Source organism: Mesoplodon densirostris, chromosome 18 (assembly GCF_025265405.1).
Source record: "Mesoplodon densirostris isolate mMesDen1 chromosome 18, mMesDen1 primary haplotype, whole genome shotgun sequence".
NCBI lineage: Eukaryota > Metazoa > Chordata > Mammalia > Artiodactyla > Ziphiidae > Mesoplodon > Mesoplodon densirostris.
The window spans coordinates 45,038,174-45,063,978 of NC_082678.1; the positions used below are offsets into that span (position 1 = coordinate 45,038,174).

Below are 25,805 nucleotides of genomic sequence, written 5' to 3' on the forward strand. Positions count from 1 at the left end.
CCAGACCCGGAGCTCCTAAAGGCAAGAGCCCTGGTTAATTCCTGCAACCCTCCAACCTTACACCCAGGTTCTGATGGGACATTATTTTTCTGGGGGCAAGAAGCCACAGCTTACATTAAATTTAGGTTAAGAACTAATGTTCCTACCTTACCAGGACACATAAGATATATAATAAGGTAGCAAGAAAGTAAGTCTTCCCAAATCAAGTGGCAAAGATAAGACATACTTAGTGTATTCTAAACAGCATTCTGTGAATAAGGGAAAGGAGACCCAAGAAAGAAGCCTCACACATGTACAAGATTCACTTTTAATGGATTTGATAGTCATGTGCAAATTTGAGCATTATATACAAGAGCCAGTGCTTCTTTAGAGCTCTGTTTGAACAAGAAGAGACTCTCAAAATACAACATAAACCTGAACCAACTAGATTTTTTTTTTGCTGCAAGTTATAATATTCTGATCAAATAAAATATAATGAAATTCTTGCTTCCCCACAGGTGCAGTGTTTCCTTCTATGCACAAGGAATGGTATCTTAGATGCCTGGCCACAGTTCTAAGCATTTCTTGACAGCTGGATTAAATGGATTTATATGCATCACAGTACATAATCAGTCTTATCCACAGAGCAAAAACTTGTCTCCATTCTGGCATCTCTTTACCAAAGGTTTTTTTTACCAAGAACTGGGTGTTGGCAGTTTTTAGATCTATGCTGCTCTGGAGGTTTCACACTCCATGATTACTAGAAGCAGAAGACAAACATCTGAGGCATGTGATCTGCTTGGAGTGCATCTATTTACATGAAGCTGCTCAAGGGAGCTAGTGATTCACCTAGATATGGATTTCACAGGTTGGAAAAAAGGCGGCACACCACTGGAGATTGTAGGATTGAAAAGAATAGCTCAAGGTTAGATTGCAACATCACTGTGAAACATTTAACTTTCTTAAGAAAGTTTAAAGTGTACTTATCTATCCCCTGCAGCTGAATGTAAACAACCATGTATTTCTTTGTAGTAATATGGAGAGTCAGACCAGCTTTTCCAATATGATTTAATCCCTGAGCAGCTATGTTAAAAGTTAACTTTTTAAAAAGCCCAATAAAAAACTACTGTATGAAAACTCTACCAGAATGTTAGTGATAAATATATTTCTGTACAGAAACATAGAAGCTATTTTTAAAATTTTAAATTTTACTTGTCCCAGAGAATTCCTCTATATAATTTGCTGAGGAACATAATAAATTACCCCACTCCCAATTTTTTACCAGCATGATGAACGTTTTATTAAAAATACAATATTTTCTTTTACCAATACCTTTTGAACATTTTATTAAAAATACAATATTTTCTTTTACCAATACCTTTTGAACCCTAAACATCCTAGGCCTCTATTAAATAAAGGAATAACCAAAATACTGCACATGTGTATTTTGACCAATTAAGCACAATAAAAGGGCTAAATCTTGGCGTCTTCTAGGGCATAGCATTCTCTGGGGAAAGATTATTTGCTTTTGATAATTAAATAGCTAAGAAGAACTTTTGGTGTCTTTTCCTTCCTCAAAATATGAAAACAGGAAGAGACTGTGGAGACCCTCTAATCCCCTCTGACAAATATGGAAAATGAGGGCTAGAGAGGGGCGAGTGGCAAAGCCAGGCTGTCCCCAGGTCTCTAAGAAGGAAAAACGATCATAGGAAATGACCATAGGAAATAAATAAAAGAACATAAACACTAGATGAGGTGATGGATGAGCCAAAGCTGCCTGTGTTCTCACCTCCGCCCACCCGCAGGGCCAGAGGAGAAATGCCTTAAGCTCAGCTCAGAGACACTCCTTAGGCTCAAGTGTTCATGGCCCAAAAGCACCTCCCTCCTGAAACAGAAGTTAATCTCTTCTGTTTTCTGTTATAAAACTCCATGCAGATAGAAGTTAAAATAGATCCAAGGTCAACAGCTCTGTGACCTCTGGTGGTCCCCTTTCCAGACAATCCCCCTCAGTCTCGAGAACTCAGGGGGTTTTGTTGTACCTGGTTCACATCATGTAGAAAAGCAGTAACAGCAACCGAGCTCCACGGCTCACGATTCAGGCGTGTTTATCGTGGGCGGGCACAGCTCTGGGTACTTTCCTTTCATTTGCTCTAAACCTCATGACCCCAACCCTGTAAGTATTATTATTATCACCCCCACTTGGCAGATAGGGAAACTGAGGCTCAGAAGTTAACTAAGTCACCCAAAGTCGCCGAGCAAGAACCGAAAGCATCATTTTGAAGTCTCCAAGTTCACTGCATGTCTGTGTGGTTCAGTCTGAGGAGTTTAGACAGAGATGCTTTCAAGCTCCCAGAGGCCGGGCATAATCCGCTCAATACGACCGCTCTGGGTGCCAGCCTGAGAGTCCGCAGTGAGGCCGGCTGCGGCCCAGCTCCCGCCCCGGGCGGCTCAGTTCCTGAAGGCCCTCAGCTTCCTCCTGAAGAAGTCGGGGGCAGCCTCATACAGCCACTCGGGGTCCACGACGCACAGGTCGCGCATGTAGCACTTGTTGGTGACGAGCAGCTCCGTGTACACGACGCAGGCTGGCTTGCAGTGGAAGAGAACGGACGAGGGGTGGATGGCCACGGGCTGGTGGGTGTCCGTGGTGGCATAGGACCCGTCGGGCTGCAGCTCGGCGGTGCTCATGAAGAGACTGTGCGCCAGGCAGCGGCGGACGCTCTCTGTGTCCCCTCGCGACGACAGGATCGGCATGGACATCTGGTTTGGGAAGAAGTGAGACATGGAGAAGACCCCAGACGTGAGTACTGTGCCGCCACCCATGGTGGATGGAGCCACGTGCCCCCAGTGCGCTCCAGGGTGCAGGGCCCACGGTGGAGGCTGACACCCGGGCAGCTGCCTGCGACGCCTGAGATCAGTGCTGGTGGAGAAGCACCATGTCTACTGTCAATAGAAAATGAGGGAACTCACGAAGCCAAGGGATGGTCTGGCAGGAAAGCTGTTCAAGTACAAGAAGGGTTGGAAAAATGTGTATAATGCAGAACACAACAAGCTACTATGAGAAGAAGTCACTTTAGTGCTAACAATGGGCCGCTGGCATCAGGCACAGGCCTGGGTAAGGGTGACAACTGTCCCCTACGGACGTGCGGATGGTCCATGCCGTGGGCTGTCTCAAAAGGCGCCTTACACACAAAGACAGTCACCACAGAGTTGCTCACAGCAGCAAAAAGTAGACACTCTCTCAGTGCTCAACACAGGAGAACGTGAACACAAACAACCCCACCTTTGAGGTAAAATGTGGCGTGTCACAGAGCCATTGAATATATAAACATTATGTCCTCTAAGAGGGAATATAAGCTGATAGGAAACTTGTTGGTTGATGATTTGGCAATGTCTATCAAAATCTAAATTCTCCATCTAAAAGTTCATTCTATGTGTAACAGAGCACAAACACTTATGTAGGAGGATGATCATTATAGCACAACCTAAATGACCACCATTAGGGGCTGGGCTAAATAAACTGTAGTGAATACAGTGAAATGCTATGAAGTCACTAAAAAGAACGAGATAGAGATATGCAGGCACTGCAAGAAGCCTAGACACAAAGTATTCAAGAAGTACTCCAAGTGGAAAAAGCAAATTGCAAAACAAAGTGTTATATATTTTGTTTTAAAAAGAAAATTTTATCATGGTGTATGATCCTTTTAATGTGTTGTTGGATTCTGTTTGTTAGTATTTTGTTCAGGATTTTTGCATCTATGTTCATCAGTGATATTGGATTATAATTTTCCTTTTTTGTGATATCTTTTTCTGGTTTTGGTATCAGGGTGATGGTGGCTTCGTAGAATGAATTTGGGAGTGTTTCTCCCTCTGCAATTTTTGGGAAGAGTTTGAGAAGGATTGGTGTTAGCTCTTCTCTAAATGTTTAAGAAAATTCACCTATGAAGCCATCTGGTCCTGGACTTTTGTTTGTTGGAAGATTTTAAATTATGGTTTCAATCTCATTACTTGTGATAGGTCTGTTTATATTTTCTAATTCTTCCTGGTTCAGTCTTGGAAAATTGCACCTTTCCAAGAATTTGTTCATTTCTTCATGGTTGTCCATTTTATTGGCATAGAGTTGGTTTTAGTAGTCTCTTATAATCCTTTGTATTTCTGCAGTGTCAGCTGTGATTTCCCCTTTTTTATTTTCAATTTTATTGATTTGCGTCCTCTCCCTTTTTTTCTTGATGAGTCTGGCTAAGGGTTTATCAATTTTGTTTATCTACTCAAAGAACCAGCTTTTAGTTTTATTGATCTTTGCTATTGTTTTCTTCATTTTTATTTCATTTATTTCTCCTCTGATTGTTATGATTTCTTTCCTTCTACTGACTTTGGGTTTTCTTTGTTCTCCTTTCTCTAGTTGTTTTAAGTGTAGGGTTAGATTGTTTATTTGAGATTTTTCTTGTCTCTTGAGGTGAGATTGAATTGCTGTAAACTTCCCTCTTAGAAGTGCTTTTGCTTCACCCCATAGGATTCTTCAATATATGCAAATCAATCAATATGATACACCACGTTAACAAATTAAGGAATAAAAACCATATGATCATCTCAATAGACACAGAAAAAGCTTTTGACAAAATTCAACACCCATTTATGATAAAAACTCTCTAGAAAATGGGCATAGAGGGAACCTACCTCAACATAATAAAGGCTATATATGACAAACCCACAGCAAGCATCATACTCAATGGTGAAAAATTGAAAGCATTTCCACTAAGATCAGCAACAAGACAAGAATGTACACTCTCGCCACTCTTATTCAACATAGTTTTGGAAGCCCTAGCCACTGCAATCAGAGAAGAAAAAGAAATAAAAGGAATACAAATTGGAAAAGAAGAAGTAAAACTGTCACTGTTTGCAGATGACATGACACTATACATAGAAAATCCTAAAGATGCTACCAGAAAACTACTAGAACTAATCAATGAATTTGGTAAGGTTGCAAGATGCAAAATTAATGCACAGAAATCTCTGGCATTCCTATACATTAACAACAAAAAATCAGAGAGAGAAATTAAGGAAACAATCCCATTTACCGTCGCAACAAAAAGAATAAAATAGCCAGGAATAAACCTGCCTAAGGAGGGGAAAGACTTGTACTCAGAAAACTATAAAACACTGATGAAAGAAATCAAAGATGACATAAACAGATGGAGAAATATTCCATGTTCTTTGATTGGAAGAACCAATATAGTGAAAATGACTATATTACCCAAAGCAATCTACAGATTCAATGCAATCCCTATCGAACTACCAATGGCATTCTTCACAGAATTAGAACAAAAAATTTTACAATTCGTATGGAAACACAAAAGACCCTGAATAGCCAAAGCAATCTTGAGAAAGAAAAACGGAGCTGGAGCAATCAGGCTCCCTGAATTCAAACTATATCACAAAGCTACAGTAATCAAGACAGTATGGTACCAGCACAAAAACAGAAATATATATCAATGGAACAGGATAGAAAGCCCAGAGATAAACTCACACACATATGGTTACCTAATTTAAGACAAAGGAGGCGAGAACATAAAATGGAGAAAAGATAGCCTCTTCAGTAAGTGGTGCTGGGAAAACTGGACAGCTACATGTAAAAGAATGAAATTAGAACACTCCCTAACACCATACACAGAAATAAACTCCAAGTGGAAAAGACCTAAATGTAATATCAGACACTATAAAACTCTTAGAGGAAAAGATAGGAAAAACACTCTTTGACATAAATCACAGCGAGATCTTTTTTGACCTACCTCCTAGAGTAATGGAAATAAAAACAAAAATAAACAAATGGAACTTATTTAAACATAAAAGCTTTTTTTTTTTTTTTTTTTTTTGCTGTACGCGGGCCTCTCACTGTTGTGGCCTCTCCCGTTGCGGAGCACAGGCTCCGGACGCGCAGGCTCAGCGGCCATGGCTCACGGGCCCAGCCGCTCCGCGGCATATGGGATCCTCCCAGACCGGGGCACGAACCTGTATCCCCTGCATCGGCAGGCGGACTCTCAACCACTGCGCCACCAGGGAGGCCCAAACATAAAAGCTTTTGCACAGCAAAGGAAACCATAAACAAGACAAAAAGACAACCCTCAGAACGGGAGAAAATATTTGCAAATGAAACAACAAAGGATTAATCTCCAAAATATACAAACAGCTCATGGAGCTCAATATCAAAAAACCAAACAATCCAATTAAAAAATGGGCAGAAGGACTTCCCTGGTGGCTCAGTGGTAAAGAATCCACCTGCCAACGCAGGGGATATGGGTTCGAGCCCTGGTCCAGGAAGATCCCACTTGCCGTGGAGCAACTAAGCCCTTGTGCCACAACTACTGAGCCTGCGCTCTAGAGCCTGCATTCCACAACTACTGAGCCCGTGCGCCTAGAGCCTGTGCTCTGCAACAAAGACAAGCCACCGCAATGAGAAGCCTGCACACCGCAACAAAGAGTAGCCCCCGCTTGCAGCAACTAGAGAAAGCCCGCATGCAGCAACGAAGACTCAATGCAGCCAAAAATAAATAAATGGATAAATTAAAAAAAAAGGGGGGGGGGCAGAAGACCTAAATGGACATTTCACCAAGGAAGACATACAGATGGCCAAGAGGCACATGAAAAGATGCTCAACATCACTAATTATTAGAGAAATGCAAGTCAAAACTACAATGAGGTATCACCTCACACCAGTTAGAATGACCATTATCAAAAAATCTAGAAACAATCAATGCTGGAAAGGGTGTGGTGAAAAGGGAACCTTCCTGCACTGTTGGTGGGAATGTAAATTGATACAGTCACTATGGAGAACAGTATGGAGGTTCCTTAAAAAACTAAAAATAGAACTACCATACGACCCAGCAATCCCACTACTGGGCATATACCCTGAGAAAACCATAATTCAAAAAGAGACATGTACCACAATGTTCATTGCAGCACTATTTACAATAGCCAGGGCACGGAACCAACCTAAATGTCCATCGACAGATGAATGGATAAGAAGGTGTGGTATGATATATACAATGGAATATTTATCAGCTATAGAAGAAATGAAATTGAGTTATTTGTAGTGAGATGGATGGACCTACAGTCTGTCATACAGAGTGAAGTAAGTCAGAAAGAGAAAAACAAATACCGTATGCTAACATATATGTATGGAATCTAAAAAAAATGGTACTGATGAACCTAGCTGCAGGGCAGGAATAAAGATGTAGACCTAGAGAATGGACTTGAGGACATGGGGTGGGAGGGGGAAGCTGGGGCAAGTTAGAGTAGCATTGACATATTTACACTACCAGATGTAAAATAGATAGCTAGTGGGAAGCAGCAGAATAGCACAGGGAGATCAGCTAGGTGCTTTGCAATGACCTAGAGGGGTCGGATAGAGAGGATGGGAGGGAGGCTCAAGAGGGAGGGGATATGGGGATATATGTATGCATATGGCTGATCCACTTTGGTGTACAACAGAAACTAACACAGTATTGTGAAGCAACTATACGCCAATAAAAATCTATTAAAATAAGGAAAAAAAAGAAAATTTTATATATGTATCCATGTATATGTGTATACACACACATATACAAAAACATACATACACAGGAAAAAATTCTAGAAGGATCTACACCACACTATTATTTATCTTTGGAGGGGCAGGATTAAGGAGACTTTTACACTTTCTGCACTATATATCACTATTTTCTGCACTGTATCAATTTGTAACAATTATGCACAGCTTTCGTAATCTGAAAAAAAATAACAAAGATATTTCCACTAAAAGAACAAACCTTAGGAAGAGTTCTAATAACATTGGAAAATACTTTTAAAGTTTATAAAAGCTAAATATAAATTATATATACAATGTAACTAATGATGTAAAAAATTCATTTAAAAACAGGGCTATGAAGAAACAGACCAAACTGACGAGAGGTGGAGCTGTGGGTAATTTTTACTTTCTTCCTTATTTAAAAATTTTCCTACAATGAGAGGGTTTTTTTTTGCGATCACTTGCAATAAGCAACCTGAAATTTTTCACCTAGAAAAAAGTGACAGCTTAGCCCCCCAGAGAACACCAGGAAGAAGAATACCTTTAGGCAGATATCTCTCAGCTGTGATCTGACTTCAGCTACCAGCATCATATTCTTGCTGTGGACAAAATTCTCTTTGCACCAATCCTGAACAGGAGAAAAAAGAGATATCACAGTCCTCTCATTTCTATAAAGAAAAAAACATAGCACAATTTTTATTTTTAATTAAAAAAAATTTTTGGGCCACACCACACGGCATGCGGGATCTTAGCTCCCCAACCAGGAATCGAACCCATGCCCCCTGCAGTGGAAGCATAGAGTCTTAACTGCTGGACTGCCAGGGAAGTCCCAGCATAATTTTTAGAACACTGTTCTAATTCAGATGGAAAACTTCAGTTGCCAAAAATAAATAAAAGGAAAATATCTTTATAGCAAAAAGCATGAACATAAAGGAAAACAGTAAAAATTTAAACTAAAGTAGAACTATAAAATTCCATAGGTCAAGTCACGATGAAAAAAGCTAACGACTGGGATATCTGCATCACTACACCCAGCAAAGAATGATTACCTCCAGAATACATTAAAAAATAAACAAATAAATAAACTCCTACAAATCAGTGAGAAAATGACCAATACTCCAGTAGAAAAACAACAAAGGATATGGATGGACCACTCACAGAAGATTAACTACAAATGACAATAAACTTAAGCAAAGCTTCCCGGTCTCTTGAGGAATCAAGGCACTGCAGTTTCAAATAACTGAGATACTACTTCACATCCCTCAACGTGGCAAAAATGAAAAATCATTTCAACTAAGAGCTGGAGAGGCTGGTGGAAATCGAAACTCCTCTACACTACTCCGGGGAGGATAAAGAGGTGCTGACAGCTCTGTGGACGCACATGCCAGCTGGGAAAGCTTGATGCAGCTGCCCAAAGACCGGCAGGTCCACTCCTGGGTGTCGACCCCAGAGCAACTCTCCCCCTTGTGCACAAGAGACCTGGACGGGATGGGCACTGCAGGTGAGGAGACGGAAACCAGTTGCAAAAAGGTAGCGTGAAGAAGCATTTATAGCAAACAACGCCTGCGGATACAAAGTAAAAGCACATTGTTGCCCACCAGGACCCAGACAGACTTGACAGGGGTTACAGAAGGGAGGAAGGACTGCAAAAGGGGCAGCTCACGGCTCTTGTTGTGTCCACAGCATTTTATTTCCTTAAAAATAAATTGAGGCAAATACAGCAAAATGTTTACAACTACTAAAACTGGGTGGTGGCTATTTTTACTGTTTTTGTTTTGCATTAAAGCACAGATAAGGCATGCATGCTATAGCACAATTACTGATTTTTTTTTTTTTTTTTTTTTTTTTTGGTGGGCCACGCCACCCAGCTTGCGGGATCTCAAATCCCTGACCAAGGACTGAACCTGGGCCATGGCAGTGAGCCCGGAATCCTAACCACTAGGCCACCAGGGAACTCCCTACAATGACTGATTTTATTCTATTTTATTTTATTGATAAGTGAAAGAAAATACTGCCATTTTCCATCTTGGTCCAGGGAACTGAAATACAAGCAAAATCTGCTATGAAGAAAGCTAGGGGCAGGTGGGGAAACAAACCATTTTGTAGCTAAGAAACTGGGTCAACAAATACTTAACGAACTGGCCAATGCTAGGTATGAGTTAAAAATAAGCAGAGGGAAAGACGGGAATCATGCCTTCCCTGGTAACCTCCCTGTGTGCAGACATTTCTGAAATGACATCTGCCATTCACAGGCCCAGAAGGAGGCATCGTATGAGAAGGGGAACAAGACAAGGCCTACCCTGTTTCTGCCTGTGTTCCTGAAGGCCCGGTAGATGTTAAGCAGGGTGATGTGATCGCCCTCGCTGGATATGAACTTCTTCCGCACAGCCTGCACTTCATCCCGCCGGGAGGGGGGGTTGTAGAGCACGCTGTCCACTGACAGCAGGGAGATGATGGTCAGTATCTCCTCCGTGCAGTGGAATTTGGGGGACAGGAGGATGGTCTGCAAATCACAATTAAATACTGTGTAAGCCTAGTTTTCTCCTGGCTTCTGAATAAAGTATTTCCACATATTGCTTTTGCAGCTTCCCTTGTAAGGCGTTAAGGGGCAGGTGTTTCTAAAACCATGACTACGTATGTTATTTTACTTTCTGTAAAACAGAGGGCTGCCTTCCCTGCATGATTCCATGTGGGTAGGGCTCATGACTTAATATGGCTTGAATCCCACACTGAGCGTAAATCAGAGTCAGGCACAAAGTAGGCATTAATAATTATTTAAGAGAAAAAGTGAAGATTAATCTAGAATCACTGGGTTAAGGAGTCTCCTCTGGGATGGCTGACCCGTAACACACAGAAAGGGGACTGAGGAGAGGAATCATTTACTTTGGCAAATTTGGGTTCTAACGGGAAAGCCGCCATCTTTCTTCCGATTGGAGTCAGGGTGAGCTGGCCGTCCTTGTTTTCAAGGGCACCCAACAGCTCCAGCTGGGCGATGGCTGCCTGAACGTGATCTAAAGAAAGACATAAAAAGGAGTCGAACATTCAAAACAGGACGAAGCTGCAGCTAGTTCATTACTTTGGGGCACTTCTGAGAAGCCTACGTCAAAGCACACCAAAGACCACAACCACGCTGTCCCCATGAGGTGCTTTTCAAAGCCGTTAAGGACAACATTGTCTTCAGCTCAATTCTCTTTAAACAGTGGCCTGCAATTTGGCAATATGTGTGTAAATCTGAAACCCAGCAAAGTTACACTTATGAATTTCACCCCCAGATATACTCGGACATCGTACAGGGATCTGCATCTCCAGACACACACACACAACAATGGAAATACCAGGTGCCTCAGAGGCCCCTGGTGAGAAGGACACTATTTACTATCTTATTCTTTTTAAATTTGAACCATGAAAATGCACTGCCTATTAAAGAATAAAGATGCAATTCTAAGAATGTAATAAGTATCTACACAGAGGGGAAATGATCTGTAAAATACATTAAGTGAAAAAAGCAATGTACCATGCACCTATGGTCAACTAATCTATGACAAAGGAGGCAAGGATATACAATGGAGAAAAGACAGTCTCTACAATAAGTGGTGCTGGGAAAACTGGACAGCTACATGTAAAAGAATGAAATTAGAACACTCCCTAACACCACACACAAAAATAAACTCAAAATGGATTGAAGACCTAAATGTAAGACCAGACACTATGAAACTCTTAGAGGAAAACATAGGAAAAACACTCTTTGACATAAATCACAGCAAGATCTTTTTTGACCCACCTCCTACAGTAATGGAAATAAAAACAAAAATAAACAAATGGGACGTAATGACACTTAAAAGCTTTTGCACAGCAAAGGAAACTATAAACAAGACAAAAAGACAACCCTCAGAATGGGAGCAAGTATTTGCAAATGAAACAACGGACAAAGGATTAATCTCCAAAATATATAAACAGCTCAAGCAGCTCAATATTAAAAAAACAAACAACCTAATAAAAAAATGGGCAGAAGAACTAAATAGACAGTTCTCCAAAGAAGACATACAGATGGCCAAGAAGCACATGAAAAGCTGCTCAACATCACTAATTATTAGAGAAATGCAAATCAAAACTACAATGAGGTATCACCTCACACCAGTTAGAATGGGCATCATCAGAAAATCTACAAACAACTAATGCTGAAGAGGGTGTGGAAAGAAGGGAACCCTCTTCCACTGTTGGTGGGAATGTAAATTGATACAGCCGCTATGGAGAACAGTATGGAGGTTCCTTAAAAATCTAAAAATAGCACTACCATACGACGCAGCAACCCCACTACTGGGCATATACCCTAAGAAAACCATAATTCAAAAAGACACATGCACCCCAATGTTCACTGCAGCACTATTTACAATAGCCAGGACATGGAAGCAACCTAAATGCCCATTGCTAGATGAATGGATAAAGAAGATGTGGTACATATATACAATGGAATATTACTCAGCCATAAAAATGAAATTGGGTCATTTGCAGAGACTTGGATGGACCTAGAGACTGTCATACAGAGCGAAGTAAGTCAGAAAGAGAAAAACAAATATCATATATTAACACATATATGTGGAATCTAGAAAAATGGTGCAGATGAACCGGTTTGCAGGGCAGAAATAGAGACACAGATGTAGAGGACAAACGTATGGACACCAAGGGGGGAAAGTGGCAGGGGATAGCAGTGGTGGGACAAAAAAAAAAAAAAAAAGAAAAGAAAAAGCAATGTGCCAATGTCTATCAGTAGGAGAAGGATAAATGCATTTTGGTTTATTCATAGACTAGACAGTATTTAGTAATGAAAATGCATCAGACCTAAACCTTATAAAACATGATGAACGAAAAGGGAAGGTCACTGGGAAATCGAAGCATAAACATGCCAACCAAAACAATGCACATGCATGGAATAAAATATTCAAGAAAAGCGAGGGATTCACGGACAAAACCTGGGAGGTGGTTAACTTGAGGTGGGGAGTGCGGCAGCCTCCGGAGGCTTTGCAGCCCTGGTAACGGATGCACAGGTGTGGCTTCGATATTTCCACCTGACAGGAATGTGCCTCGTTTGTATGTAGAGATTTAGCAAGTGAAAGAAAAAAAAGTGTAGAACAGTGCACAATGTGTGTTGCTATTTGCGTTTTAAAAAAAGACTATATGGAATTCCCTGGAGGTCCAGTGGTTAGGACTACACGCTCTCACTGCGGAGGGCCGGGGTCAGGGAAATAAGATTCCGCAAGCCGTGCAGCCAAAAAAAACAAAAGCAAAGTTGATCCCAGTCTTGAAGGCTGGTGCCTTTGCTCTTGGCCTGTTTCTGGAAGAAGTGCTGGAAAGCTGCGTGAAAGGCCCTTAAGTGCTGTTGCACCTGGGGCTGGAGACGCCAGATCACAACCCTTTTCTGCAGGCACCCCAGTCTGGGAGGAGGATGGAATATACGTGTCCAAGGACTGATGAAATAAAATTCATATGATAAATAAATAAATAAAAGGCTATATGTACTTGCAAAGATTTTCTCTAGAAGACACTGGGAAATGTGCACAGTGGTTGCTGTAGAGGAGGGAAACTGAGATCATGGAGGGGCCCTGTATACCCATCGACTGTTTACTTTTTTAACCAGTTGCGCTTCTTCACTTAAAAAAAAGGAGAGAGAGAAAAAAAAGAAAATGGTGTATGTTGAAGAGATGCCAAGTACTAAGCTACCATCATTAAAACTCCCAATTAGTTTTCCTTCCACCATGGAGAGATTATTCGTGAAGGGCAGGGACCCATCAAATTCTGGTCAAAAGCAAAGAAACTTAATCTTTTCAGTGCTTTTGCTGGCAAAAGTACGATTTCGTTAGGTTTGCAGTATCCTGTGGACCCCCTCGACCACCTTCACTGGTTCCTGTGGTCTCGGCACCTGCCCAGGATGCCTACGTGAAGCCGCCGATTCTGCACCGCGATGGTGCTGACAGCCCCGCATCTTTCCTTTCATGATTCTGAGTTTCTTCTCTGAGAGTTAAGGTTGTTATCCACCAAATTATATTAAACAAAAGGAGACCGCTGGAAGACCTGGTTGTTTTTTTTTGGAGTCCACTGGTTGTTCCTGTCCATTTTGTACACCTTCCCGAAGACCCCACTTACCTGGAGATGGTTTGGACATGAAGTCAAAGGTGAGCACGTTTGGGACTTTCATTGCGAGAAGCTGCAGCATCACGCTCGCCAGGTTACACCTGCAAGTGTGAGAGACGCAGGTGGTTCACGCAGGTGTTCCTGACCCCCAAGCCGGCAAGGCAAGAGCCGCCCACCAAGGAGAGTCAGCTGGAGGATGTGGGCCACAGGGACAGGAGCCTCGGAACAAAGGGTAGGTGTGGGAGCCCCTTGGGCCTACCTTTGGATCTCTGGCACCGTCATCTTCTCAAACTTCTCAAACTCATCCTCCGTGTAGAGCCGGTAACAGATACCACTGTCCTCTCTGCCAGCCCGTCCTGTGCGTTGCCAGGCCTGGGTCTTTGACACCCGCTGCACAGCTAACACCTCCAGGCCACTGTCTGGTGGGAGAACGGCCCATGTTAGTGCTTTGCTCGTCACATGAACAAACTCTACAACGTGGACAATGAGAAGCACTGCTCAGAACATCAGGGATCCTTTCTGTGACACGAGTCCAGAAGAACTCCAGCCTACGTCAGAAAGCACGAAACCAGACTGGTCTGTGGTGAAACAAGGCCTTTGCTATGAACACCGTGTGAAATCTGTGACTAAAACATCAGGACCTTGTGCTTGGGGCAGGGACCCAGGAGGGTAGAATTCAGAGGCCTTGGCTTCGATCACAGGTGGCAACAACCCCATTTGCCTAGGACTGAGGGGGTCTCCCAGGACTTGGGACTCTCGGTGCTAAAACTGAGACAGTTTCCAGCAAACTAGGATGGTCGGTCCCACATCAAACGATGACCCAAGAATGAAATGCCTCCAGTCCCCTGTGTGTTGCATCCTCCCTCCTGCTCTATTATAAAAGAGAGACAATGTAATGCTGTTACGCCTAGGAGTGAATGAGACCGATTTTCTTATAAAGGTGTATTTTGTGCCAGGCACTGGAGAACCAAGCCCTTTCACATACGTGGTCCCCAGAGACACACATGAATGACAGCACCCTTGAAGGCTCAGCAGTGCATTTCAATTAAATGTTCCGGAGCCATAATTTCAGCTGCCTCAAAATCCTCTGTGGAGTAAAGCAAGGTAGAAAACAGACCTGAATAAAAAAGACTTCAAGCAAGCTGCCCACCGCACACACTCAGGAAACAGCTAGTGCCTCGCCCCAGCCTGGGGGGGTCTGCTTCCTCCCTGGGAGACTGGAGGTCAAACCAGCCTTGCTCAGATGTCATTTCCGAGGAAGCCTCTGATGTGGTATCAGGCTGTCCCTGGCCTGAGAGCCATCATTCTCGCCTACCTTCTGACGGGGTTTCATGCCCTCTGCCCAGGTCCCTGACCATCTGTCCCCAAGTTTGCCACATCTGGGCTCTTCTTTCCTGCCTCACGTGCCTTTCTGGCCCTGACTGCTGGACTGTGGTGCCTGCCACCCGAATCTCAGGTAGTTACGGACATGAGACGATTATTTGGGGGAAACTGTGGGACACAGGCTGCTCACTATACAGAGAAGAGACATCAGGAGCTACAAATTCTCACCGGGGTTATACTTCTTTGCTTTAACCATGCCCGTGTCAACTACATATTTTATTCCTGTAATGGTTATGGAGGTTTCAGCGATGTTGGTTGAAATGATCACTTTGCGACAGCCCTAAAAGGAGGAAGAAAACCAAAGAGCCATATGACACACATATGATTCAGAAGTTTTAAAACATATGCCTCACCGTGAATTGTCACAACTCACTTATGATCAAGAAGAGAAGACTTTTTTGTTATGACAGTCTTTAATATTGATGGCTGATCACTAAATTGGGCGGGACGGGGTAGGGTGTGGGGAATGTTTCAGTTTTAAAAGTTTATTTTGAGGCGATGAGATGTGGTGGGAGAGGCACAAGATGCAGAAGCAGGTAGATGTGGGCTGGAGTCCTGGCCCCACCAGCTACCTCCTGTGCCCCCTGGGCAACTGTCACTTCACCCCTTGGGGCCTCGGAACTGGGATGGTGACCCACTTTGCGGTTCTTGAGAGGATGAGAGACAGTATGTGTCAAGTGCTGGCACAGTGCCTGGCACAGCATGGGCACCCAAGAAACGTATTGTGGACACATGCTCTGTGAACGGTGGACCTTGGAAGAGTCACTCACTGAGCCTCTGGCTTCTGCCTTTGCCTCTCCCTCACCCCCGGACAGCTGTCTCCCTGTTCTGACCATGGGAGAGCCGCGTCTGCAGCCCCGCATTACCCTCCTGCGTCTTTCCAGTTCATGTGTGTGGTCCCTGCACATCCTGTCCCACACACCTTAGCTGGAGCCTGCTGACAGGAGCACAGGCCCCACTGGTGCATCCATCTGGGTACCCAGGGATGGGGCTGGGCAGGAGAAGGGGTGCACTCACCTTCGGGGCCCCCTGGAAGACGCGCAGCTGCTGGGCGTAGGGCAGGGAGGCATAGAGCGGAAGGACCAGCATGGAGGGGCAGCCGTCCGGGAGGTGTCTGGCAATGTCCCGGCAGGTCTTGCTCATGGCTTCGATCTCCTCCTGCCCAGTGAGGAACACCAGGATGTCCTGAGAGGAGGGGGCTTCCTAAAGAAAAGGAAGAGTGGGATCACTAGGCCTTGACAGGAGCACAGCTTGCACAGAACAATGGTCACTGATGAACTTCCCCAGTTATTTTTCTTAACTCTGGAGACATAAATGAGCCTAAACATCGGTGTCTCCCCTGGGAGAAAACCCACACCGAGAATGTACAGCTGCAACTTTCTCAAGTTAGCCAGCTCTGTTTAAAAACGAATTAAGGAGATTTTGAAGAAAGATCGCCAGATTGCTTTTGCAGCAAGAACAATGCCATGAAAAGCACAACCAGGCAAGCAAATAAAATCTGCATGAAGCTGCCTTCCTTTCATAATCATCTTGAAAGATGAAGCTGACAAAAGAGACAACTTGGGGAAATCCTGATCCATGGAAATGGCCGGAAGCACTCATGCTGGAAAAGGAGCCCTAGTTGAATGAGGCCATCAAATGTACTTTCATAAACCCCCAAAGCACGCTGAACTTGGACAAGGGATTTACATCCCAGGCTTAACTGGATCCTTCACCTCGCAAAGGGAAGAACAGGTAAGTGTTAACTGCATACCCATTGATCCAATCTTTCTTTGACGTCTGTTCAGATACATTAATTTGTAGAGTACTTGTTTGGCAAAATAATTGAAAAATGTTTAACAATTATCTAAATGTTGTGCATGTGTATGTGTCTCTCTCTATATATATATGTCTATGTATGAATACATATATCTATGTATTTATATGTGTGCATGTAGTTTTTTAGCCCGGTATTAACATGTTCAGAGGTGCACACACACAGAAAGGATAAAATCTTTTTTTTTTTTTTTTTTGGTGGCGTGGCTTGTAGGATCTTAGTTCCCTGACCAGGGATTGAACCCAGGCCCCAGTAGTAAAAAGCACCGAGTCCTAACCACTGGACTGCCAGGGAATTCCCAGGATAAAATCTGCAACAGTCAAAGCTTCATCAAGGGGAGGACTCATCAAAGCCACCATGTAACGTGAGGGCCCTATAGGCACTATTCATGAAAAATCCTCATCTCAAGTGTGCTTTTAGCAGCTAAACAAGGCAGACTGACCTTCTCCAAATACTATCAAAATGACGGTGAAGGTATAAGCCCAGGAAGACAGGGTTTCAACCCATCTTTGAAAGATGAAGAGACGGGGCGGGAAGTGAGTGACTTGGCCGGGCAGGGGGAGTCCCGACGGGGGAGCGTGCAGACGGGGTGGTGGGAAAGTGGTGCGCCCACTTCCCTGGAGAAGCCACAAAGGCTCGGGCTCAGAGCGAGCCTCGGGGGCTTGTGCCGGCATGAGGACCCAAGTGTCAACTGGAAGTCTGAGTACAGTGTAGTTGAACCCGCAAGTCCCCTCCTCCACCTGATGCGGCCAGGAGGCTAGGCAAACACGGGGTGCTGTCGTGGGATTCAACACAGGAGGATGGCAGAGGGAAGAGCCAAGAGGACAGCTGTGCAGAGGCCTAGAAGAGCAACCTGTTTGGAGCAGAAAAGCAGCATAAATAAAGGACCTGGGAAAAAGTGGGTTGTGTTTCAACACATAAAAAATATTCATGGGGCTTCCCTGGTGGCGCAGTGGTTGAGAGTCCGCCTGCCGAGGCAGGGGACACGGGTTCGTGCCCCGGTCCGGGAAGATCCCACATGCCGCGGAGCGGCTGGGCCCGTGAGCCATGGCCGCTGAGCCTGTGCATCTGGAGCCTGTGCTCCACAACGGGAGAGGCCACAACAGTGAGAGGCCCGCGTACAGCAAAACAAGCAAAAAAAAAAAAAAATTCATGATTGGCATGTGATAGATGTTAGAACCCTTGGGGAAAAATTGGCCGTATGTACATAGAAAACTTGTACAACTGTGTGGAACAGGAACAAGGCACTGCGATGGTACACAATGTAGGGTCGTAATATTGTAAAGACTGATATTTGATTTAAAAAGACATCCTGGGGCTTCCCTGGTGGCGCAGGTTAAGAATCCGCCTGCCAATACAGGGAACACGGGTTCGAGCCCTGGTCCGGGAAGATCCCACATGCCGCGGAGCAACTAAGCCCGTGCACCACAGCTACTGAGCCTGTGCTCTAGAGCCTGCAAGACACAACTACTGAAGCCCGTGCGCCTAGAGCCCACGCTCCACAAGAGAAGTCACCGCAATAAGCCTGCGCACCGCAACGAAGAGTAGACCCTGCTCGCCACAACTAAAGAAAGCCCGCGCAGCAACAAAGACCCAACGCAGCCAAAAATAAATAAATAAAATTAAAAAAAAAAAAGACATCCTGATATAATCATTTTGAGAGGATGTGTCAGGAACAGGAAACTAACATCTAAGGGAAACAGTTAAGAAATTGAAGGTGTACCTTCAAGAGCAGGATCTGGACGGGGAAAGTGAAAGCAGCTCCTGTTCTTTTATGAGCTTTTTAGAACTAAGTACTTGACTTTTTAAACTTTAAACTACACACCCATCACTAAGCTTAAAATAAAAATTAGCTTTCAAAAGTTGGCTTCTAGATTTTTTCAGAAAGTTAATGGAAAGGTAAAAACAGTTGATTTTATACAAATTAAACCAAAAAATGAGATTTAATCACTCGAAATTTAAAGTAAACAATAAAATGAAAAAAATTGAAATGTTTCTCTGTACAGTTTTTTGTTTTTTTAAAAAGAAAATTCTAAATTGCAACCCATTATTGGTTAGTACACCAACTTTTTTTGTTTTTCAATGAGACAGAAAATACCAGAGGACATCACAGGTAGTAAAAGGAGACTGTGTTTCCTAAGACTCACTTCAGTTCTACACATTGTGTCCTGAGTTGCAATATAAAATGTGTGTCTTACTGGGGGTTCCAATCAAAATATGCTCGCAAGCCACTGCTTTAACATATGGACGTTTTCTGGCTCAGCTGAGGAAAGATGCTGGTCAGGGTTGAATTATTATTTTTAGAGAAAAAAAAAGACACTGAGAAAAAGGATAAAAACGTGGACATGGCAAACGAACTCCATATTCAACTTCAGGACACAGCTCACAAAATGGTTTCATTTGGCAGCTTTTCTTTTCAAGGCTGAATGCTCGAGGTCAAACAGGCCTTCTCAGGAATCTGCACCCCAGTGCCTACCTGGTGGATCTGGAAGACGGAGACCAGGGCCGCATGCAGGTAATCGTGCTGGGGCTGCTTGGTGTAGAAAATCTGGATCGGGTGCTGCCGGCCCTCCAGGTAGAGGACAGGGGCTCCACTGAAATACTGGGAGAACAGGTCCACGTCCATCGTGGCCGACATCACAATCACCTGTGTGCGAGACAGGGGCGGAGGATGGGGACAAGCTCGGACCAGCCTTTTTGTGCCCCTGCTGAGCCCTGAAGGCCGCCGAGGAGGCCCGCAACCCCCATGCCCTCTGCCCTGGGTCCCTCAGCAGCACAGGCTGCACCTACTTTGAGAGGCAGCTTCCCCAGCTCCTTTCGCCTCTTCTGGGCAGCTTTCACCACCCCAAAGAGCACATCCGTGTGAACAGTCCGTTCATGGGCTTCATCCAAAATGACGCAGCTGTATTTCCGAAGCAGGGAGTCTGAAATGGCCTCGCGCAGAAGCATGCCATCCGTCAGGAACTTGATTTTCGTGTCCTCCGAGGTGACATCGTCAAAGCGCACCGTGTAGCCAACCTGTGTGGAGACACCACTCATTCACTCAGCAAACGCGTGTTCAGCACCCAGTGTATCCGGCACGGTGCCAGGCGTTGGTGCTATCGCAGCGAACAGGACCAATTCCTACCCTGCCCTGCTCCCAGGGCAATGGACACAGGCCTTCAACTGCAATGATGATAAACACTACAAAGAATTTAAAACTAGTCTTCTCCTCCCAGCTACTTCATAGTTTCAAGTGAAGCTATGTACACATATGAAAAGATGTCCAAGATGTTTTTAAGTCAAATGGGTAGACACCCACACAAACACGAATAAATCTGACTTATATACAGTTCTGGGACTCATTCTCAATACCCACCTACATACTAGAAAAATGCTTACAAGTTTGTAGAAAGATATGTAGATAAAAGACTTAGCAGATGTTACCGAAGTCTTAAAAGTGCTCAGGAAAAAACAGCTAATTTATCCAAGGTGCCAACAGATTTTGAAAGCAAAGCAAGTGGGACTGACAGACCCTCTGATCTCTTAGGAACTGGTAAAGAACTGTGAGAGAGGCTGAAACAATTGTGGCAAGAAAGAAGCTTGAGATGTATAAGTAGTCTTGTTCAGAAAAATAAAAGTCGGGGGCTGGGAGTGGGGGTTGGGGGACCAAGAACTGTCAGTAAAGAAGGAAGTTAGGTACCAGCTTCCCGAGTTCGGTTCTCTTCTCGTCTGAGACTCTGGTAGCCAGAGAGATAGCAGCCACTCGACGAGGCTGGGTCACGGCAATGATGGCCTGGCGGCCAATCCCCCCTTCATACAGGTACTGAGGGATCTGCGTTGTCTTCCCAGAGCCGGTTTCCCCTAGGAAAGAAAAAAGTCTCATTTAAATGCAAATTGACATGCCCCAGAGCCCACGAGCCACAACTACTGAGCCTGCATGCCACACTACTGACGCCCCGGCACCTACAGCCCGTGCTCTGCAACAAGAGAAGCCACCGCAATGAGAAGCCCGAGCACCTCAAGGAAGACCCAATGCAGCCTAAAAAAAAAAATGGTCCACATCAAAATTTTTTTTAAAAATGGTCTACGTCAAAATTAAAAAAAAATGCAAACTGAAACATACTTCACAAAACAGATCAAAGTCAGAAGGAAAAGATAAGAAAATACTCTAAGCTGATAAAGCCACGGGAAAATGTGTACCCACATGTACTGCTAGCAGAGTGTTAATTGGGATTGTTTCTTGGAGGGGCACATTATACTAGGAAAATCTTTAAAATGTTGTACCCTCTGACCCACAATTCCACTTGCAGGACTTGATTCTAAGGAAATAAAGATGTGTATAAAAATACAGCTTCAAAAGAGTTTTAGTCAACTTTGATCATGACAGCCAAAAATTAGAAACAATGTAAGCGGTCAGCAACAGTAACCAGTATAGTAACAACATACAATGGAATACAAACGTTATATTAAAATGTCCTACTTTTCAAAGGGATAAACGAGGTGTAAATGCACTGCCATGAAGAGACATTTGCTCCTACACTGCAGCCACAGCTAACTCCTCCACCTCCTTTCAAACCCTCTGCCTTTGCCCACACTATTATGAAATATCTGCCCCCACGCTGCCTGCATGACAAACTGTACAAGATGAGTTAGACCTCAAACTCTCTCCCCAGGGGCTGCGCTGCCTCCTCTGTGTTCCTTAGAGCCTTGTTCATCTCGTCCATCACTGATCACCCTAAACTGTGTGAAAGTATTTAAATGTTTCTGTCCCCCTCCAATATCAGAGGGCCCTGGGGGGCAGAGATGGCCTGTCAGTCTCTTCCATGTACTTGAGCATCTGCATACAGTAAGCACCCAAACTTATTTTCTACCCTCCTGTGTTCCCTTCCCAGTGCCCAGTCAGAACAAAGAACTGTAAACCTGTGCATCCCTCCCCCCACGGCTACCAGTACCCCTCCCTGACCTCACAGAGTTCTACAGTCCTGTGGTTCTTCCATTTTCTCCCCTCTGACTGCTCATCCTTCCTGACCCGGACACGAATCATGGACAAAGAATTTGATTATTCTACACTCCTCCTGCTGAGTTCATCAGGCAAAACCCAAACCTGGATCAATGTCTCCCTGTCCATCTTTTTTGCTCCTACACCAAGAAACTGAGCGTTGCTATAGTAAAATAACCCAACTGTGCTGACAATGACCTGAGTTTGCCGTGGGGCTAAATGCACCTGGGCACCAGCACCACCGCTGATCCTTGTTCTTGTTTCTACAGCCCTTCTTTTGTCCCCATCCTCCCCAAGGACCCTGTAACTCCCATCCTCATCAGAGCTCCCGTGCCTACTTCATAGGAAAGTGAAGTCCTCAAAGGTGATCTCCCGCCACTTCCCCCTGCAAGCTTTTCTGCAGTCACCCCCATTCTTACCTCCTTTCTCCAGCCCCCCAGCCTCTTGGATATCCATCCTCCTCTTGGATATCCAGGCCAGCTCTGCATCTAGCCCTTGTTGCCAAGGGCCCCCCTTCCCCATGCCCTCTATCTCTGCTCTATTAGTGCCCGCTTTGCATCTTCAGCCTCCTTCTCTACTGAGTTCTTTCCCTGAACCTATGAATATCTGCAAGTTCCTCTAGGTCCCCCTCCTTTTTGTCAAAAACAGAAGCCTGCTCCCACTGCTTTCATGCCCTCACCTCCTACCTACTCCTCAGCCCAGTGACAAATCAGCTCCCAGAGCTCTGCCGAAACAGCGCTCAACTCGATCCCCAATTGATACCTCGCATCCAATCCAGTGGGCACTTTTTGGGTCCCTATTTTCTGGTCCCTATTTTCATTGTTGTATCTGTTCACTCCCTTCCTCTTACAACTCTGTTCCTTAGGTTATCAGCTCTTCTGGATCTCCTTCACCTCTTTGGAGGCTCATCCTCTCGGTCCTTCAGGAGCTCCTCTTACTTAAACGTTGGGGATCGAAGCCCCTTGCAATTGGTCCCCGGCCCTCCACTCTGCCTCTTAATTCGTGCACCAGAAACTGCTACTTCCGTCAGACCGGACCGTCTCTCGCCTCCACTTTGTCTCTTATGCTGCAGGCTCTCTCCTCTGCGTCCAACGCCTCCCTCCCCGACTGGCTCAGATCCACTCTTCTAAGCTCCCAAAGTTCCCGCTGCGTCCCTCTACCCTTCCGCACAGAAGGCGAGTCTTTGCCGAAGGCGCGCGTCACTCGCACCGGCTGTGAGCACCTCCAGAACGGGCTTGTCTGACTCCTCCAAGGCCACTCTCCTGACCCCGAACAGAAAAGACAGTCAGGTTTGTTGTAGAAACGAGTGAAAGACGGGGAGAAACACCTAAGAGAAGCTGTTCTCGCGGAGCTCGAACGGGGAGAGAGGAAGGACGCGCCGGCGCGGCCACTCACCGAGGAGGACGGCGCTGTCCAGGTTTCGGAGCTGGGCCAACAGCTGCCCCCGCGCCTGGAAGATGGGCAGACTCCGGCGCTGCAGCTCCACGGCCTCAGGGTAGGGGCTGACCGAGGGCTGGGCCAGGGGCGGCTGCTGCCTCCGGCCTCCTCCGCCGCGGCCGCCGCCGCCGCCCGCGGTCAGCAGCATCACCACTCGCCGCCCGTGAGGGCAGGACCCGGCGCGCCTCGGAGGCCCGGCGCCCGGCCGGAATCTCTTGCCCGGCGGGAAGCCCGCCTCCTCGGGCATGTCGGGAGGGCAACACGACGGGAGGCGCGAAAGCGGGTAGCTCCTGCCGCTCCCGGGAGCCGACAGCTAGCGCGCGCCGCCCCTTCCCGCCACGTGCTGATGGCTCCCAGCGACGCCGCTGATACCACCGCGACCCGCAGCCTTTAGGGGGGGGGACTCCAACTCCCAGCATGCACTGTCAGCGTGATCAGGCTTTCATTTCCTGAGGGCGGGGAGAGCAGGGTCCGAGGTACAACCGAAAAAAGGTCCGGAGCTACAACAGTGAAGGACTGGGTGTACGGTTCCGTGGGTCCTTAACTTTGGATAACAGCCATGGTTTTCTTGTCCTGCTAACACTGCTTCCTTCCAGTAAACACGCGTTTCCCTTTCTCTGCCACAATAATAGTCGCTCTTCAAGGAAAGTATTTAATTTTGTAAAATTAATGAGGTGCACACAAACATTTGGTTATTTAATCCTCCAAATAACTGATGTTATACAGTAGATACTGGTATCATCCCCAGTATACAGATGAAGAAACTGAGCCTCTGAGATGAGTCATTCAGATGTCACAAAATCTGAATGTTGAGGATACTGGTGATCATCTTGTGTCACAGAAAAATAAAGATATATCATATATTCTATGACAAGCATACATTCTCCTCAGAAAGTTGCTATCCCAAAGGACATGGTCTGCTCCTATAATACAAGCAGGGAAAGAGGGAGTCTGATGGAACTAAAATTGTCTTTTATCCTTCCTTTCCCAAAATATTCGTGCCAGACTCTCAAGTTCTTTACGGGGCCCCCAGCCCCATCATACACACGCCAATCAATGAAAAGATTCAGAACGCCAGCAGGAAAGTAGGATATGATTAGTTCCTTCTTCCCCTCCTAAATTCAAAGCTCTTAGAGAATTTGCTAATTCGCCACAGAAAGACCAGCAAGCAGCTGTTTGCTCTGCATACAGGAAAAGTGATTTCCAGAGAATTCATCATAAGCTTCAACCCATGTGAAGGACATCAGGCATCTTCTGAAGTTCATTTCCATGAGACTTGCCCTATTTATGAACCTATTAGAAATCCTCCTTCCCCTTTCCTCCAGGTCAGAGGTAATTTTTCTCCAGTTGCTGGTAGTATAGAGACCAGGGTTTACTGAAAATGTGCATGTTGAACTAATAGCAGATATGTATTTAAGAATAACTGACAAAATTTTACTTCCTTCTAAGTATTAATTTAGAAAGTCAACCCAAAATTAACTGGAAACAACTGTCTTAGTCTTTTCAGGCTGGTATGATACCACAGACTGAGTGGCTTATAAACAACAGAAAGTTATTGCTTACAGTTCTGGAGGTGCCAGCATGGTTACTTTCTGGCGAGGGCCCTCTTCCTGGTTCATAGCTGCTGCCTTCTTGCTGCGTCCTCACGTGATGGAAGGGGCTAGGAATCTCTCTGGAGCTATTTTATAAGGCATTAATCCCATTCATGAGGCTTCCACTTCATGACTTAAGCACCTCCCAAAGGCGTCACTTCCTAAATACCATCACATCAGGCATTGGGATTTCAGCATGAATTTTGGGGGGACACAGACATTCAGACCATAGCAATATCTGTTAGCTCTCAAATTACGGATTCTGAGTATGTAAAAGACAGACCTCAGTCCTTCTTCCCAGTGTGCTTTCCGGAGTAACCTATTGGAGGGGACATATGCTCCAAATGATTACAGGAGTACAAGGTAGGTAATATAAATGAGTGAAATAATCTCTTGATAGAGCAAGTGCCCTGTTCTCTAGAAACAGCCACTAGTTATCTCTCGGCAGCAGGTGCCATGCAGGCCTGGTATTGCCAGATCTTCCAGTTTTTTGTTTTTTTCAAGAAGAGCCCCAAATGAAGATTCTCATGTGAAATCTGTCAATTTAAAACACTGGCTCAAAAAACAAAAAACTCCACAAAAACCATGGTGCAGGCAAAAATAACCACATGCATAGGTAATTCATTCATAATCTCTGGGCTAATGACCCAGCTATTCTGCAGCTTCAAAGCTAAGTGGAACAGAGTTGAAAAATAAAATCCTGTATTGGCATTAAGCAGTGTTACACACATTGCCCCCTCCCCCAACCCCTCATATTAGTAGTCTGAAATCTGCTGTCCCTCCAAAAGAAGTCTCTTGTGGTTAAGTGGCTTTCATATGCAGATCGTCATAAGCTAATAGCTATTCAAGGAATATCTGGGCTCTTCTTCTAAAAGGTGAATTGTCAGACACATCTCATTCTTAACTGCTCTGCAATGGTCCATGGAT

At 44.9% G+C, this 25,805-nt stretch overlaps 1 protein-coding gene across 1 annotated transcript; it reads right to left on the reverse strand.

Moving 5' to 3' along the window:
* Positions 1–320: 320 nt before the first annotated feature.
* DHX33 (DEAH-box helicase 33) lies at positions 321–23,678 on the reverse strand. The gene is made up of 12 exons (XM_060082227.1): positions 23,245–23,678; positions 20,551–20,711; positions 19,659–19,886; positions 19,345–19,515; positions 16,070–16,255; positions 15,221–15,332; positions 13,929–14,088; positions 13,682–13,770; positions 10,424–10,551; positions 9,840–10,043; positions 8,082–8,168; positions 321–2,736 (listed from the first exon to the last, which is right to left on the reverse strand). Exons 1-12 carry the CDS (start codon positions 23,531–23,533, stop codon positions 2,428–2,430), a joined length of 2,124 nt encoding a protein of 707 aa, XP_059938210.1. The 5' UTR covers positions 23,534–23,678; the 3' UTR covers positions 321–2,427.
* Between the last annotated feature and the right edge of the window lie 2,127 nt (positions 23,679–25,805).

Bases quoted from the DNA above. Each gene is read 5' to 3' on its own strand.
- DHX33 (XM_060082227.1), bottom strand. From the start codon at position 23,533: ATGCCCGAGGAGGCGGGCTTCCCGCCGGGCAAGAGATTCCGGCCGGGC. The intron at 19,887-20,550 runs GTACCTAACTTC...GTCTCCACACAG, and splicing joins GAACCGAACTCGGGAAGCTG to GTTGGCTACACGGTGCGCTT. The intron at 10,044-10,423 runs GTAAATGATTCC...TGTGATTTGCAG, and splicing joins TAGAACCCAAATTTGCCAAA to ACCATCCTCCTGTCCCCCAA.